Below are 19,591 nucleotides of genomic sequence, written 5' to 3' on the forward strand. Positions count from 1 at the left end.
TCGCCCAAGCTAGCTTTTTCATAAATAATATGCAATATCGTACTGGCTAGATGAATTTCAAGTTCTAAAAAGTAGAATTGAAAAAAGAATTATATATACATAGTTATTTACAACTATAATAGCTGTAAGAAACAAAAAAACATAATTTTTGACTATAGATAAAATATTAACGCCACAGGAGAGGAAACAGAAAATGCAGCAGGCTTATAAGAAATAAAAAAAAAAAATCGCAAAAACTTATTATATACATACTAGGTACATACGTACAATGAAGATAACATTTAATATTTAATGAAGAGAATTAATGAAACGCTTAAGAGGATTAAATCTGCCAAAAATTAAGGACATCAAGTGTTAGTGTTCAAATATTCATTCATAGAATATATACACAGAAGAACAAAAGAAAAAATAACTCAAAAAATGTAAATGGTAATAATAGTAACTCAATGAATTAAAATAACATTAAACAAATTTATAAATTAAATAAAATAATATCATAATTTATAATATGTATTATCATATATTTGTAATTGTGATTATATATAAATAAAGAGGATTTGAAAATAAAAATAAATAAATAAAAATATCATAATTTAAATAAATAAAAATATGAATCTGTAAAAAAAAAAAAAAATAGAATAACATATAACTGAACAAATAATATTTAAAAAAATGTTTATGTACAAGACAAAGAGAATTAAATTTAAGTAACAATAAAATAAATACACATTCACACTCTGCCTGAGGAACCTCTAGCCAAGCCTTGCCATCCGTGTGGAAGACAAAGCAGGACTCCAAGAGATCCCAGCGCTTCTCCCCCAATGGCGTCACTGGTATTAGGGTCGGCGGAGATTGAGTTAAAGCACTTGAGCCACATCCACTCGTGACTTGAGTGGAGAAGCTGGCCATCGCCAAAACTCCAACAACAAATCAATAATGATCTCCAATGCCGTTCCAACCTTCGGAGAGGATTACAGAGATGGTTGGGATTGGATAGGGATTGTGCCAAGGGATTAGAATGGTTAAAAAGTTTCTGATGGATGTTGAAAAATCTGTATGTAATAACGTCGAAGATATTAGGAACGTTGAGGTCAGGTAACGTGTAAGGTTTTGTTGGTTACGTAATATGGAGCATTGACTATTGTCCGAAGAACTTTAGGTTGAAGCTACTAGGATACATTTAATGTTCTAAAATTTTGCTGTTTCTCACAGTTCAAGTCCGTAGGTCCAGATTCGTTTCAGTATTATCTTGTAGATCAATTGTGTGTTTTCAGTTGAAAGATGAGAATTTCTGGTCAGTAGTCTATATAACTGCCCATGTCGGTTACGTTCTTGTGGGTTTCATGTGAACATAGTTATATGAACAAAAGATAATAATGAGAGAATTTGAAAAAATAACTTCAAAACTATGAACTAACCACATGGCTATTGATAGTCCGTAGCACATATCAGTATACAGCTCATCATAACATCACATCACTGTGTTCCTATTAATTGAATAATAATAACAACAATAATATCCCATGTTAATTGAAGGACAATATCTTTTGGATTAATAGTAAATGTACAAAGGAAGGGCTTAAGGACTTTGTAGTTAAATTGAAAGTTCAAACCAGGATGCGATAGAAAGGTGTTGATCTGAGTTCGCTAGAGCTCAAGTGATTTCTGTAGAACAGTATTTGATAAACTTAATCCGTAGCGTCAACCACGCTTTAGCCCGGTGTGCTTATCAGTGTTAAAAGTTTGTATTATAAAAAATATATATATTAAGATCATTTTACCCTTTAAAATGCTTAAATTAAAAAATGCTATTATACTATGTTTCTGACGTATAGTACAAAAACAACCTTAACCCATTCTGGAAGAGATGTGAGATGTATTAGCTCATGATGTAAAACATAAAAAAACGTTGTATATTTTTTTAACTATTTGAGTCAGCCTGATATTTTGATAGATTGTTCACGTTGTATTCACGAAAAAAACAAAAAAAAAAAAAACAAGTCAGCCACTTGGAGATATTAGGAAACAAAACTTGAAACATTTAAATCATTTAAGCAAGATTTAAGATTTTTTTTATGTCTTGTGTATGATAAGTTGAGCGAGGCTAAACATTTATTAATGTTTTGCTTCGGATAATTTAGAATAAGTCTGCTTTTCATTAGCAGATGAAGTATTTCTAATCAACGTCCGAGTGGCTAACACTTTGCATCAGTTTTCAAATATTATCAATCAGAATGCAATTGATGTCAAGCAAGGTCATAAGATCATTTCTTCCGGATTCTATATTTGTCACACCTAATAGTACAAGAGCCCAAGAGGAGAAAAAAGGCAGTTATCTCACCCCAATTTTTGATTACTTTAATGAAAACTATGTATAATTAATAGTCAAAATTGATGAGTCTGCCAAGTATAGGTAGGGGGAATAAAAAATGGCGGCTGTTTCAAAGCGATAAAAAAATTTAATTTTTCATTCGGAGCTCTATATCTTAAAAAGTAGGAACAACACAAGAAAATCTAAGAGTTCATCATTGAAACAAGAGTAAATTTGCTAAAATATGTGCCAGAATAAATAGAGTTATTTCCGTTAAATAGTTTTCGAGATATAGCTTTTCAAAAAGCAACATTTCATTAAAATGTTGTATGGGACGTACTAAAAGATCAGTAGTTAGTGAATCTATTTTGACAAATTCATATCTCAAAAACTATTTGACGTACAGATGTCTATTAGCACTCAAATTAAAGCTAGTTTAATGAGCTATAATGTAGTTTATGATGTTTATCTTCATAGGAGTAATAGTTTACATGAAATTTGCTAAAATAAATTAATTTATAGTTGTTCGGACAAATTTTCATTTGTCAAATTTATATTTATATGTGAATATTATAAAAACTACTACCTCTACGAAGATAAGTGTCATAAACTACTTTATAGTAAGTTAAATTTCCTTTATTTTGAGTGTTGGCAGACATATGTGCGTCTTATGGATCTAGAGATATATTTATAAAAAATCCAACATTTTATACTAACAATTATAAATTAACATTGTGTGAGTTTATTTTGTCAAATATCATAAAAACTACTACTCCTACAAAGATAAACACGATTAACTGTTTTATAGTAAATTTAACTAGCGTTAGTTTGAGCGCTGGCAGACATCAGTACGTCCAATGGTTTCTAAAATAAAGTTTTTCATAAATCAAATTTATTGTCCGAACAACTATAAATCAATTTATTTTAGCAAATATCATGAAAACTACTAAGGTAAAGGTCATAAACTTCTTTATAGTCCATTAAATTAGCTTTAATTTGAGTGCTAATTGACATCTGTACGTCACAAAGTTCCTGAAATATAGATTTCTCAAAATAAATTAACTAACTACTAATCTTTCTGTAGATTTTTAAGGAATTTTGCTTTTTAAAAAGCTATATCTTGAGAACTATTCGATGTAAATAGCTCTTTTAGGGCTAACATTTCAGCAAATTTACTCTTCTTTCAATAATGTTATCTTAGATTTTCTAGTGTTGTTGGTATTTTTTAAGATATAGAGCCCCGAATAAAAATCAATGGTTTTTTAAGGTTTTGAAACAGCCGCCATTTTTTAATCCCCCTACCTATACTTTGGAGACTCATCAATTTTGACTAGTAATTATACATAGTTTTTATTGAAGTAATCAAAAATTGAAGTGAGATAACTGCCTTTTTCTCTTCCTGGCTCTTGTACTATAACAGTCTATAAAGCGAGCAACAAGGTTTTATAAGAAAGGGAGTATTAGGAAACTTCTTATCTTTGTTCCTTAATTCAATGAATGAAACATCTACACCTACTCACCTATCCGTGCCAAGCTCAAGACCGAAGGATTTTTTAAGATATTCACAAACTGACTGTTTTCCACATTCAATTCCCAAAACATTGATCCATCCTTGGCCTTCCTATATACACACTCTGCTTATATTTGTGTTATATACAAATCAATCTTTGTTAAACCTTAGGGAGTCGAAGGAGATGAGCGATCCAGAAGGACGATGGGTTGTAGAAGTGCCCAAGATGGAAGAAGCCCTTTGCGCAGCCACCGACCCTTCTGCTGACTTCAGGTGGCAACCTCTGCCCTGCTCTGGACCCACGGTCGCGGCCTTCATATGTCAGATGAATGGTAAGTTATCCATGGTATAATAATAAACAATAAGCTAATTAAGCACTAAAAGTTGATACATCGATGTTTAATTATTTTTTATTCATTTTCTCAAGTTTATAATTTTATAAATTAAAAAATACAACTAGTATATATGAAGTAAATTATAGTATAATAGCATGACAATGACTTGTGTATAATCTACCCCTTGGTAGGACAATAACATTTCTACATTAGCATGCCTCAAGGCCATCTTCTTTTCAGGCACCTAAGCAGATTAACAGGAACTGAAGAGAAACCATTCACACAATTATATTAACCTTTCAGTTCACAGAATAGACACTATTTAATCATAAAATCGATTAGGACTATTAAAATTGCATACATAAGCGAATGGTCACCTTTTTCACATAGTAGTGGTATAAGGAAGGTACGGTTGCCTAAAACTTGTATTCGGACATTTCCTTCTCCAATTAACAAATCTCTCAAAATCATCTAGTGAAGTAACGAGTAATATAAAAAAAATATGTTATTATAAAACAAAATAATGGCTCAAATACGAGACAAGTCGTGCTCCATAATATAGGTCAGTGGAAAATGTGACAGCGAGTCAAAATACAGCTGACAACACTGACCTCCATTCAATAACCAATTATCAAAGAGCAAGTAGTTAAGAATGTTAATTATAGACAACTTTTGTATTTTTATATGTTTCTCATATCTTTGGAAGAGAAATGGTTAGTAACCATTTTGTATCGAGCAATATTATTAAAAGTATTTTTCTGATTTTTTATTTTAATTTAGAGTCATTCATATACAGAATGAGTATGTTTATTATATACCCCAGATTAATAGCTATAATAATGATAATAATAATAAAAGTTCAGCAAACCCGAAGGTTCCATGCCGATATTGCAATCGTTCTCTTTTATATATCTTTCGTTTCGGCCTACCCCTCGGGCGTTTACTCCGTCGGTTCTGTGTTTATTATCATTTAAGTTTGTAACTATGTCCCAGAATCTAACACCCCGTTTATTTAATATTATGTTATAACCTGTATTATATATACCGGATGCAGTTTCCTCAATTCGTCATTGTGTAGCCTTCTAAATTCTGCGGTTCACTCATCCTTTTTCAGTCTGAATATTCTATGTAATGCTTTATTTTCAAAAACCTTAAGGCTTTCCTCCCCCCCCTTAGTGTAAGAGGCCACGTTTCGCATCCATAAAGAACAGGGAGAAGGATAGTTTTGTAAATCCTAACTTTAAATGTTTTTATAGACAGAATGCTCCAGCGAACCAATTTCGAAATTGAAAATTATAATCATTTTATACTTAAACCTTACATTATTTATTTATCAACACTAATCACAGTAACATACAATAATTATCATCACCATATGAAATAGAAAAATAATAATAATCATTAATTATTATGATTCATGACGCAAGCTGAAAATTAGAAATTAACGTCTATAATTTTTGGAATTTTTATTTGATTTTTGGTGGGGCATAAAAGCAGGTTGCGAGGTATCTTTTGAGAAGATTGCTAATTTTCTAACGTTATCAAGTTCTTCTTTAGCCCCCCCCCCCAACTCTTTTTTTTTTAACTTATCCCGACAGTAAATCATATTTTGAGATGTATCATATCACTATATGTATTCTATAGACTTTTCTGATCCGACGCGTCCTGAAGTAGTTGTATTAAGTTCTCCTTCGACTTAAGGCCAGCCGTTACTCCACTTTAGAATGCTGTTTGAGTCTAAAAGAGTGGGCTGTATTGAAAAAAATTAATTAAAAAGAAATGAATGAAAAACAAATTAATTATTAATTAATTTACGAGTTTCCGAGGGGTGGCCTAAAGAAAACATTTTCTTGTTAGTATGGGTTAATGAATTCTGATTGATTTGGTCAATTAACATTGCAGCTGTTGATGAACTGATATTATGATAATGAAGACGAAGGCTGAAGTAGCACAAGAAAATTAGAGTTGAACTTACTCAGCTGTGTACCATTAATGATATTGGGTGGTTGCCTGTTTCTACATCCACGATTTCTTCTTCTCTTTCTCCGCAGCCTTCTCTTCCATTGCCGGGGGGACATCTCCTTGGGTATCAACTCACGCAGGATGATGTCAATTAGCAATTAAAAGGGTAAAAGAAAGATTTTGCCCAGAAAAAAAGTGATCTCTCCAACACTTGAGTTTTTATCATCCTTCCAAAAAGATTGCTGCGTTTTTTCTATCGGCCGCTAGGTGGCTCTATTAGATATTTTGGTTTTTTAAACGGAGCACAATTTATTATTTTTTGACGATTTTAGTGTAATAATAATCCCTTATCATTATTTAAGTTGAATCAGATCAATGAAACTAAACTGGCTGTCATGATAATAAAGCCTCTATTATGATGTCGGATTCTCATGGGAAATCGAATTCTGAAACGATTTCTCCCTTTAGGGTTTTATTCGATTTTCCGCAACGGTCTATTTTAACCGTCAAACAAATGTTTATGGCTTTTACCAGGGTACCTATTCAGCACGCATCGAAAGCTCAATGTGATTTTTTTTATTTTGATTTATAACCAGAATTGGTAAATTGAAACCCCATTTCATTGGAAATTTCAGAATTATGTATTTGTAGAAAATAACTGGGTAAAGGACAGAAAATTCAAGATATGTCCAAGCAAAAATAAAAATAAAAAGTTGTAGATGTTCATTGAGGTGAACTTCGAGGAATATATTGGGACATCCTGTATAAGTATTTTATTCAATAAGAAACTAATAAATAAATATTCATAAAAAATGATTAAATCAACACACTAAAAATGTGTTATTGACACCACAAATCTGAAATATCTTGATATATAAAAAACGGTGAATCTAAGGGCGGTTTAAGAACAACAATAATCCTGAAAATATATCTAAGGAAGAATTCCGAGCATCAATCGACCACGATAACGGAAATAGAAAACGAGAAAGGAGGAACGTTTCCTGTGGGAAATAAACGAGAAATGGATAAAATTGTTGGGACAAAACAAGATAAGGCGGCATCGGACCATTAAACTGAATCATCGAGGTCTGTAAACAAGACCCAACAAATAGCCGACGACATAACTTTATCCTCTTTCGATAAAGGTATAGATTTGTCTCAGCAAAACAAAGAAATATATATGTTTCGAGATGCGAATATTGAAGCAAAACATATGTACTGCATTGAGCATAAAAACAGGAATTAGCTTTTCGTTAAAAAAAAACAAAAAACAATCTAACATTGAATAATAATTCCTGCAAATCTATGAAATACAACTTGGTGATTAGAGATCCAGTCAAGATCAGAAGCAAAATATAAATTTTAAAGTACATCAGATGTTCCTAAACAGTAAAATTTGCCATTTCAGAAAGTTTCATTTAAATATGATTTTAAATTTTTTTAAACAGATTTTTTAGGTGTATTATTTTTTCGTTATAAACACTTGTAGTTTTATAAACCTTTCTAATTTATTTCATTTGAATAATAAAACTAACCTCGAACAAGTTATAAGATTATATATAGAACAGTTATTATTTTATCTAAGTCTATATATCTAGAAATTTTATTTGTATACAAATGACTGTTTTATTTGGATACATTTTTAAACCAAATTGATTGAATATATTTACAAATTTAAGTATTAGGCATAGGTATAAAATGATATATGTTATATAATTTAAGATTATGAGTAAAATAATATTTTCCCAATCAAAATACAAAATAAGTAATTAAAATATTTTCTAATAAACGTAATAGATTAAAAATTGTGATCGTATCGTACCAAAGACACAACTTCAAGTTTATATCGATGTGGTAACAACCACTCAGGATGTATCGACAATTTAAATTAATTTGTATCATTACCTTTTAAATGATAGGAGATAAGATTCTAGAGAAGAAAATTACAATTACAATAAAGATAAGAGTTGAAAAAAAAATATCTTATTCAAATTTTTAATGATTATTTAATTATAAAACATCTGTAAAAATCGATCTTCATCAATTTTCTTACTGTGGAACCAACAAGCAGAGAGCAGAATGACTCAGAGGTATGATGGGACGTCACAATTGGTCCTAGTCTAAAAAAGCGAATCCATAAGGTTCATAACAGAACGAAATATTCCAATAAAAACAGAAAATAAATGTAATTGTTCTATCTGTTATTGCAATTATATATCTATATATATATATATATATATATATATATTAACAAAAAGGTAATGTAATATTAAGTTATTTATAAGTGGCAACGTGTAGGGTCACAACTGTAAGATATAAAGTTCCTTATAACTCTTTCCTTCACAGAGCTACGAAATTGAATCCTGGTTGAAGTTTCATCGAACTTCATCGCAAAAAGTTTTTTAAGCTATGAAAGAATTGACGGGAATAAAAGGTCTTCAACTGTGACAAGACGGAGTGCTTTCTCTTGTTCGCCTTCCCGCTGGGTCTTCCGCTAACTGGGCCTTCGTCTTTAACTCACCTGTTGCTCACTGTCTCTCCGAAATGAGTCAATACTTAAAACAAAAACATAAAACCAACTTATTATTATAAAATATGAACTTGTTAAATAAGTTAATCAACTAATTTGTGCCCAATTATATCAATAAATTATGTAAACAATATTGTATAAATCACAGTAGGTTTGATAGGAAAAATATATTTACTGCCGCCTTAATATCATATCCTGGTAAAACTATATAATCTATTTCTAATTGTGACATAGACAAAGATATGTCTAAAGATGTATAAGTGATGAAATATTTAATATGTACCAAAAACAATTTTTTTAAATTTATTTATTTTTATTTACTACTGTACATAAAGTACATCAAATACATGTGAAGTAATATCATACTAGTATGCTACAAGCTTATAGAGAGACCCATTGGTATATAAGGTATCGAGGCCATCTTCTTTTCAGACGCCTCGAAGGATTGTCCAGAATGAAAGAGGAAGCAAGGTTAGAAACTAATGGATTTGATTGGTTGGGGAGTTTATAATGGAAGGATTAATACCTGGTTCGGACTAGATCGGTTAAATAGAGAAGATTAAGGTCTTTATGTATGATTTTATTAGTGACAAAGCAAGGAGTATTGAGAATTTTACGAAGGACTTTGAATTGTAAGGTTTGGATACGAGAGGAATTCCAACTCAACTCCGTATACACAAGTAGGTCTTATTATTGTCAGAGTAGATCAGTCTTTTGTAATGAATTGGAAGTTTGGGCAGTTTGTCTAGTAAGTGCTGTAATAGTCGGAATCGACGTGTATTTTCCTGTCTGTTTAGTCTTGTATGAGGATTCCAAGTTAGTCGTTTGTTCAGATGTAGTCCAAGGTAGCGGATCTGTTTTACAGGGGTAAGAGCAACATTATTGAAGTATACTGTAGGGCAGTCAGTAGGTTTAGGACGTAGCGTAAAGGTAATTTGATGGGATTTGTTGGAATTTATTTTAATCCTCCAATTAGGACACCATTCTTCGAGGGCTGTGATATGGGATTTGAATACAATTAAAGGGTTATTATTAACTGCGAGCACACAAGTGTCATCGGCATACGTATAGGATACTGTTAGGATTGGTTGGGATGTCAGCAAAAACTAAACTTAAAATTTGAAAATTTAGACTTAACAGGTTTTAACAGTAACTAGATACAACTCGACGACAAAGTTGAACGTAAAAAATAAAACCAAAAACAATGTTCTTTCATTTAATTACAACAGCTGTTGTTTCTTATAACCAGTGTTGCCGATTCTCCCGACCACAAAATATCTGCTGTGCACCTTGAAAATATCTTTTATTTCCGTCTATTCTTTCATAGGTTAAAAAACTTTGACCAATGAAGTTCGGTGATACTTCTATCAGGATTCAAAAAGATATATAGTGATAGTTGATAGTATAACTAATGTCTGTGAAGCAACTGTCACGGTAAATATAACACATGCGTACAGTTTCCTTTATTGCAGCTAATACCATGGTATAACTGAATTATAATTTTAAATATATACTAGAAACAATTATAGGACGATATAAAATTTATCTTATATTAAGTCCAATCTACCGGCATATCGAAATCTGAACGTAAGGAAAGCCTAGCTACAAGATATTCTTGTCTAAATTAGGAATTAATTGCTATGGTTGTTGCTACATCGGACTACTACCTGATCTATCCGATATTCTTTACCGAGATAGTTAAAGTGTTGACTGTAATTTCGCACTGGGTTTGGCGTGATAGTTCATAGTACTAGTAACGGCAGTGGACAATCATTCGTGTTAACGGCCATATGTATATTGTATGTCTGATGTATATTTACAATACACAGTTACTGCGTACCAAACTTAACAAATGTAATGAGGATAAGTGGGAAAATATTTATTTTTATATTTGCCCAAAAAATTAAAATAGTATCAGTCCCGGGCTCCAAAAATAAATATGGATGGGCCCTAAAAGGTTCCTATATTTTGAATTTAAAAATCTAAAACAAAATAATAAATTGTTAATATTAGAAACAATTTCTAAGGATTAACTTAAAAAACTAGGTGAAGGATAAATGCGACACTGCACAAGCGCCCTAGATATAACATAGCCACTCAACACGAAATCCCAGATCCTAACCAATTACCAGCTAAGGTGAAAAATACTTCAAAATCTGGTAATTATACTGGCATAGGCAGCACTGGTTATAAACATTGATGCGATTCAAATTAGAAGAAAAAAACCCTAGTCGGATCCAAACACGGTCGTATAAAATATAATTTTTATAACTCTTCAAATACAATACTCATTTAATGAAAAATTTATACTTTATTTTTTAATCACGCATACTTAAAAAATAAGTAACAGTGTTATATATCAATAAAGAAATTTCAGGTTAGTGCAGAAATTAGAACGGATGATACTGATAATGACAAATCATCAAAAAATTATGAAATATAAACAGTAATTTCTGCTGGTTCATCTTAAAAGCACACTATTCAACAAAAAACTACATTTTCCGGTAAAAATAGAAATAGCACTAAATAGATACAATTATTATAATTATTTAAAAATAAAATAATGGTTATTCTATATACCAGGCATAGTGTGTAGAATTTATTAAGTACAGTTTGATTCAAAATCGTACAGCTGCTTGAAACAAAATAAAATAAAAAATATTTGTATTATTTACAGCGAGTAATTTATATTACTCATATAAATTTAATAGTATATCGATTCTTTAATAAAAAAATATATAAATATTTGTTATGATATATGTCATATAGATTTGGATTACAAAAAAATAATTAAAAATTATCAACAAACAATATGAGTCAGACATATTCTTTTAGATTACGCTAATTTTATGATATCAATTTATAGTAAAATTTTCATTACTACTTGGTGAAGTCACTTTTTGCTCTTAATATACATTAGAGACACTGTGGCATTGAATCAACTATTTTTTGCATTAATTATTAAGGGATTTTTTTTCATTTTTCGCAAATAAAACTTTTAAAATTATAGAAATTAGAAACATTGTGCTTCCTGACTTCAAATATTTTTACAGTTGCTCTCTTGTGACTGTAAGTGGTTATTATATTTTCAGTTTGCTGTAAATGATCCATATCATTAATTCAGTTAAAAGTTAAGAGATTTCTTTTTAAAATGTCAGTAATTATTTGTAACATTGATGGCTGCATTTCTCGTTTGCAATGGAAATTATAATGTTTTCTGTCGCGGGATTAATTTTTCTAAGACCTACTGTTCTGGATTCAGAAATATAAGTCAAAAAATGTGGAAAAAAGAAATATGGGTACGGAAACAAAAAAGAGTTTTTCCAACTTTTAAACATAAAGATAAATCACTCTTGGCCTGGAATTGTATGGATGCTGCTGGATTGGCATATTTGTATATTAAGAATTGTATGAAGTATCATATATGGTATGTTGATATTAAAAAAAAAAAATCTCTCGGTTAGAGCCAAAAAAAAAAAAAAAAGAAAATTGAGAAAATTAGAAATTTCAGCCGTACAATGACCCTCGTCATGCGGTATGAAGGACGAAGATGTGGATCCTCAACAACGTACTGAAATGAATATTCCCTCAGTCACTGGTTATTGATCCTGTCGAGAAACTTAAAAAATTTCTGAAGAGTCAAGTCACAAAACTCATTGTTTCCAATAACCCTGAATTGTGATTACATTGCTTCATCATTGAGATGAAATTTAACTAATTTTGTGCCAAAGTGTCTTCAATGTATATATCGAGCCACTAAGTATTTATGTAAATTTTATCATCTATGTATAATAAAAAATAGAGTGTTCGTGTACTTTGGCTTCCGTCATTGGTTGATAATTTTTAATAATTTATTTATAATCCAATTGTATGAGAATTGTACTATCAAAAATACATTATGTTTATTAAAGAATTGATGAATTATTAAATTATTTTTTTAATCTGAATTACTCGTTATAAATAACCGGCATTTTTTTTTTCTATTTTATTAGATTTGAAGCAGGTGTACGAATACTTTTGACTGACTTTACCTAAAAGTGAAATATTTTGAGATATTACCCAGACCATTGATGATATTGCCTTATTTTCTAGTAAAGAATATAAATTTTAAAGTCTTAAGAGTAATTTAAAAAATGGCTTTTATTTGAAATTTCTTTTTTAAGAATTTTTTTAAGCCCACAAATGGATTTTTTCTAAAATATGAAATTATCTTCTAAAACATAAGAAAATTAAAACATTGATTATTACTATTAAGATAAGATAGCAATTCGCCGTCCAGTACAACAGTGTAACATCTCATAAATTAGTTATTTTGAGATATGCATGTAATTTTAGCAATGTGGTAATACTATATACCTCAGAACTGCAATGTCTTGATATATTTTGTTTTACTTAAATTGTTATTTAATATGATTCAGTGCAATACTGTATAGATCTTACCCTTATTGCTGAAATTACAATAAAATAACCATTTTTTGTGATGTTACAATGTTGAACTGGCTGGAACAGCGAATTATAGTATACGATTTTTTAATGATAGCAAAAATATACAAATTTGAGAGCATTTTCGAGTCGGTCTCCACTGAAAGGATCTGTTGGGGGGATTTGTTTATTTCCTTTGAACCAGAGTAGCGAAATAGCTGTTGCCTTTTTGAAGCAATAATGGTAATAGAATAAGTAGGAATTTTTAATTATCGAATTTCCCGCCATTTTAGTTTACTCTAGTACCGCTTATTGGACTTTAATCATGACAAATAAAACACCAGTGTAAACATATTATGTAAGTCAGGTACCAATCAAGGTCAAATTTGGTCGTACCGGCGCCGTGGCTTAGTTGGTTAAAGCGCCTGTCTAGTAAACAGGAGATCGCGAGTTCGAATCTCGCCGGTGCCTTTTTTTTTTTCTTATTTCATTCACTATTTACGTGATTAACAATGAGCTATGGATTACTTCTTTCAATGCTATCTACTTTCTATTATAGTCGAAAAAATAAAATTAAAATGTTTAAAAACTATTCAACACATTTATATGTGACAAATATAATTTTAAATAAATATAATTATTTCAAACTTTCTATAATTTTTAAAACGTTTGTATTTCTATATTTATCTACACATATAAAAAAAGTATGTATATCATACAGATTTTTTAAACAAGTTATCAAAATAATCCTGTTGCAGTGGCACTTAATGAACCTAAAAGATTGTATTAAATTATTATTTTGTGTTAATTTAGCATTCAATAAATTTCCATATAATTTTTTATACCTCATTTAATACTTTAATGATTTAAATAAAATTTAATGATTAAATCAGCTTTTATATCCATTTCAACAAATAAAAAATTCAAATATGAACCAGAATAAACTTCCGAAGTTACAAATTCTAAATATTTTATTATTCTCTAATCTTATGTGTATGCTTCAGAGCTAATTTGGTAACAATGAGCAAGTCTATCTCAATCAAAGATTCACGTAATATTCACGAAATCAGGAGTCTGAACTATCCCTTCTGCTAACAAGATCAAAGTTGATTACAAAGACATGAATATTTCAGTCACTTGCTCCTAAGTTTGTGGAGAACTAAATTGTTCAGTCTGATTTGACTTAAGCGCTTTCCAAAGTTAATCAGAACTAAAAACAAACTTAATAAGTCTTATTAGAGAAGTGAATGCAGAGTCTGTTTAATAAATTCAGACTGCATAAAGATAAATATTTAAGAGGATTAAACTCTTAAGTCCATTGCTCCCTTTTCTTCATTTATTTGTGTATTTTATTGTAATAAAAACTAACTACTTGTTCTCTGTATAGCCAATGTACCAATGATAACTTTATATATTACAGAAGTAACATGTGATGATTAGTGATGATACAAATAAAGTCAGATATGTATTAAAATCATATAATATGTAAATATATAATTATAATTTTCACTTTTCAGTACCAATATGGGCTCAAAATGAAAATGGATGTATGTTGACTTCACTACCTTCGTTAACAGTGACCTTTTTACCAGAACAAGGAGCAGTAGAGTTAATTTCAGACTGTGGTTTAGAGGGTATACGCAGAATAGCTTGTAAAGGTCAAGCGGTGAGTAGGATTAAACTTAAGTATTTTCTAAACTTTTATATGATTTGAATGTTAGTAGGCTAAGACCTAAAATAATTTTTTTTTTTTTAAATGTAATTACAAAGTTTTTAAATACAGATATGTAACAGGTAGTATATAATACATTAAAATTAATTAGTTATAAGTCAAAGAAGAAACAATATTTTCTGAAAATATTCAGAAATTTATATAAACCTTGTTTGAACACGATTCAAAACTACTATTAAAATGGCAGGCGTATTGGAATTGAAAAACACATTTGGATGATACATTTAAATTGTATTAGAATAATAATATATTTACCATTTAGATAAATAATAATAGATTATTATTTGAATTGACTATTATTATTAGAATAATAATAGTTTTACTATTTACGAATTTTCCCCATTCTTGAACCAGATGTAGAACCTACCCAGACCTATGTATTGGATGTGGCTTAAAAAGATTATTCTTTAATATTTATAAAATTTCTGACTATACTTCTTTCGGTATTTTAGATTAACATTTTCTGTGTTCGTTCCAAAATATTAAAAGGAAGATCTAAGTGTTTCAGTGTCATCTTTCAGAATCAAACAATTAACAGAAATAATCAACAGTAGCAACTTATTTTTTTCTACTTTTCAACTTAATGTAATTGCTTCATTTCCTTGCCTAGACTCTAATATTTCTGAATTTACTTTTGTAAAGATCATTACAATTACTAATATTATTGTTATTACTGTTACTATTATTGTTTTGTCAAGCCAAATAAAAAAATGTTAAAAGTAACAAGGCTTAGGAAATACAATAGTTTGTTGCTGAAACAAGCACTGACTGATTTCTTTATACCTCCCTCCACTAAACCCAGTTTAAAAGTCAATACAATTTATTTGTTTGTTAATAAATTAACAAAATAGTCAAAACTGCATCAACCACATTTATTGGAACAGCACTGTTGCTAGATGCAGGACTAATATGATTTCTACTTGGATTAAAATGTATTATCATTAGAAAAGTAACAACATTTACAAGTTCATTTAAATTGATTTCATAAGGACTCCATACTGTGCTGTTTTTTTTAGGAGCTCACTCAAAGTTTACTAAATATAATTGCATATAATAATTGAATAATATTATAAGGTTATTCTAGTGAAAATTTACTTATTTAGAAAGAAACTGCCTGATTTTGTGTTCTTTGGAAAAAAAAGAGAAAATAAAATTATAGATGACCCCCTCTCTTTCCTATGTTCATCTTTTGGTTATATTGCTTTCATTTGGTTTTCTTATTGTATCTCTTTAAATAAATTAAAAATTGTAATATACCTTAGAATCACAATGATATTATAATTATTAATTTTTATTTTTGTGTTTAGAACCGAGATGAAATGATACGCCAACTTGCTTGCGAAAGTAGTACAGAAGCAACTCAGTCTGAAACAGAGGAAACCCAACAAACACGTCACAGAAGAGGCAGTGAAGCCACAACGCCTACATCAGCAGTGCCAAATGCTACACAAGGTCATAAAATTAGGAATAATATTCCTTTAATTCAAGTTTAGGACTACTCACCCAATACTGTGTGTAATTAGAAATTGTGATGTATTGTCTAAGTTTTGGAATATGATCATTTGGAACGGTCGGTCTAACAATGGTCAAATTCACGAGAGGAAGTTGATGGTTTGCTGACCCTAGTTAACTATCTTGTTGATTTATTGCTCCCTTTTAATCTATGTTTAAACGTGTACATTGGTGGGGAAGCCACAGCTGTATTGCCATAAAAGAGATCTGTGGGAACTGTAGGCAATGTACCAATGTACCATCAAAATCATAAAAATTCCTCATTATATGGCCACTGAGACAAAAGTTTATAATGCAAACCAACAAACAATCTCTTATATTACCAACCTTTTACAATTATTTTTATGCTATTAGAATTTATTGAAGTTTTTTTTCAATCCTTTCCCCCTTTATCTTATTATTTATTTTTAATCCTACTTAATTGTATATATCAAATAAAATTAAAAAGGATGATGACATACTTTTTATAACTATAAATAGTTTTGAAGAGGCTTGGTTAAAAAAGATTAATATAAAGTGATGGAGTTAAAAAAAATAGAATAACCAGTGTTAAATTCTTGAACATTATAATTACTTTAAAACAATTTTGATCCTTTTTCTCTCAACTTTATTCTTTTTAAACTTCCGACGTTTCGACCACTTAGGTCATTTTCAAGGATTCCTTATTTTGTTTTCATTTTTTCCTTTAAAATTCTTTAAATGCTGGCTAATTGCCTTTGTCCCATTTATAAATTCTTCTATAAAACTCCTTCCCAAATTTAAAACTTTTATTAACCACTTTTCTTGCTATGTTCATTTGCAAACTCCAATTTGCACTGTTTGGAGTTTGCAAATGAACATAGCAAGAAAAGTGGTTAATAAAAGTTTTAAATTTGGGAAGGAGTTTTATAGAAGAATTTATAAATGGGACAAAGGCAATTAGCCGGCATTTAAAGAATTTTAAAGGAAAAAATGAAAATAAAATAAGGAATCCTTGAAAATGACCTAAGTGGTCGAAACGTCGGAAGTTTAAAAAGAATAAAGTTGAGAGAAAAAGGATCAAAATTGTTTTAAAGAAACTAAACCACTCTCAAACAAGTATATAAATAAAAAATAAATCTAATTATAATTACTATTAATTTTTATTAGAATACTATTAACTAGGATATTATTTATTTTAGAAATGACTGTCTCAGAAGAAGTTTCTACAACAACAGAAGCTGTGACTACCATTGCTACTACATTGTCAACAAGACCACCAACTACAACTCCAACAAGACTGCCAACAAGACCGACAACAATTGTTACACAAACAACATCAACAGAAATTCCTACATCAGGTCCAGGACAGGTGGAAGTAGCAGTCGAAATAAAAGAAGCGGGCTCAAAGGTTGCCATTAAACGCACACTTAGTTCCAAACCAATTCCACCTTCATTGAAAGGGAATTCTCCATTTATCGAAGAAGTAAAGAATAATACAGAGGAGGCAGTTCCTCTCGAATCTCATGAAGCATTGGGTGAAGCAGATGTGACAAGCTCAGTAAGCCCAGGGACACATCCTGAGATGGAAGAATACAAGAAAAATGCTCAAGATTCTGGTGAAGATCATGACACTGACCAAACGGACATAACAGAACAAACAACAAATGGAGGTCAACAAACTACTCTTCAAATAATGGAAGCAGCAGATCAACCAATGTCGGATGAACCTGAACCTCCCGAGAGGCCCAACAGAGGGCGTCTCTTGATACATCCTCAACATCATTCTTTCTATGCTTACTTTCTAAATCGTGTTTTAGGGTAAATCGTACTATTTAATATCAAAAATTTATTTTAACAATCTCGATGTCATTCTTAGTTGTTGTTATATTTAGATTGTCTGAAGAAGAGTTGTGAGGGCAGAAATGTCTTGATGATGATGTTCGTAAAATTTGTACCTTCCTGATGATTGTTGTCCTGTTGGTTTAACTTAAAGTCTTAGAGCTAATAATCAACGAAACATTGTCGTAATTTTAGGCTTTAAGATTGATATAACTAATTGAATGTTTAGGTTAAGAAATCAATTTATTCATTCTGAGGGGATTCTTCCAGAACTATACTGCACAAACTTAGTAATTACACTATTTCCCCTCTACTTCCACTATATTAAATGTTAAAATAAGAGTTAGTTTTTATTCTTTTTATTTATGCTCATAGACTTAAGAAAAAATATTTGAATGGTTAAGTTTCTAATCTATTTTTTGGCCTTTGAAGAAAAATGGAAGATGTATATAATTATATCTTATTCAAAGGACGATCAATAGAGAAAATGAAATTCTGGTTCTTCTTCAACTGAAACTATCTATTAGACCAGAAATAAAGGCACATTAAATCATGAGATCTAATTCCTGAGGAGGGAGGTTCTCCCTTAAGAAAATAAATTTCTCACTTTACATTTTTATTTTTTCTTAGAACACTTCAGCAGGTAAATAGACCTAAAAATAAAATGTATGTCCTTCTTTATGCAATAAATATTAATTACAATTCCATGATGAAAGAATGCAGGTATATTTCAGTAAATTTTAAATTAAGTTAATAAATATTTAGTTTTATTAGAGCATAAGGTAAGTGCTTCAATACAGCCAAAGCAAATTTAGTACTTGGATGAATTGTAGTAAACAGTTTTCAAGATATATATATATATATATATATATATATATAATAGATTTAACGTAAGATTTTCATCTAAAATTATTTTTTATTCATGACTTAGATGCACACAACAGAATATGAATGAAATGGATCTGTATTGACAAAGATGAAGGGATTTCTAAAGGATCGAAGGTTATATTCTCTGGAAGTACATCTTTTTTCAATGAATAATGAATTATGTAGAATTTTATTAAATGTTTTAGTACATTCTATCCTTTTATGAATAAAATTTATTGAAGAAAATTGAAATATCAATTTGAACTAAAGTTAAAGTATAATAATACTTTGTGTATTGTTTTACTTATCAATTTTGATGCCAAAAACTAAAAAAAAGTTTTAAATGGTGGAGTAGGTTACCAAGTTTTGTATTATTTATAAAATGTAGCAGACTATTTCGGTATGAATTTAAAGAATAAATAATTAAATATCTTTAGAAATGGATTATTAATACAGAAGACAGAAAGAAGAGGAAATATCATTCAATTCACAAACAAAAAGTCTGTACAAAATTATTAAGTACATAATGATGGCTTAAGAAAAGTACTTTACGATAAATTTAAAGATCTTTTATTTTAAATTAGTTATTGTAATGATGCTAGTCGACGCC

The 19,591-nt window shown here is 29.8% G+C and overlaps 1 protein-coding gene and 1 non-coding gene across 2 annotated transcripts in view; both read left to right on the forward strand.

Annotated features, from left to right (window-relative positions):
- The window catches only part of LOC106683594 (uncharacterized), an 87,311-nt gene extending 68,344 nt beyond the window's left edge, over nt 1-18,967 (forward strand). The window contains exons 4-7 of the mRNA XM_067050854.1: nt 3,993-4,153; nt 14,588-14,736; nt 16,110-16,254; nt 17,475-18,967. Of these exons, the coding sequence (XP_066906955.1) occupies nt 3,993-4,153; nt 14,588-14,736; nt 16,110-16,254; nt 17,475-18,097 (1,078 nt within the window). The 3' untranslated portion in view covers nt 18,098-18,967. The remainder of the gene's footprint in view (nt 1-3,992; nt 4,154-14,587; nt 14,737-16,109; nt 16,255-17,474) is intronic.
- Nucleotides 13,468-13,541, forward strand: TRNAT-AGU (transfer RNA threonine (anticodon AGU)). The gene has a single exon. It is a non-coding gene; the product is annotated as a tRNA-Thr (tRNA).
- Nucleotides 18,968-19,591: the final 624 nt, after the last annotated feature.

The sequence above is a fragment of the Halyomorpha halys genome, unplaced genomic scaffold (assembly GCF_000696795.3).
Source record: "Halyomorpha halys isolate HHAL.00 unplaced genomic scaffold, Hhal_1.1 Scaffold497.1, whole genome shotgun sequence".
NCBI classification, from domain to species: Eukaryota; Metazoa; Arthropoda; class Insecta; order Hemiptera; family Pentatomidae; genus Halyomorpha; species Halyomorpha halys.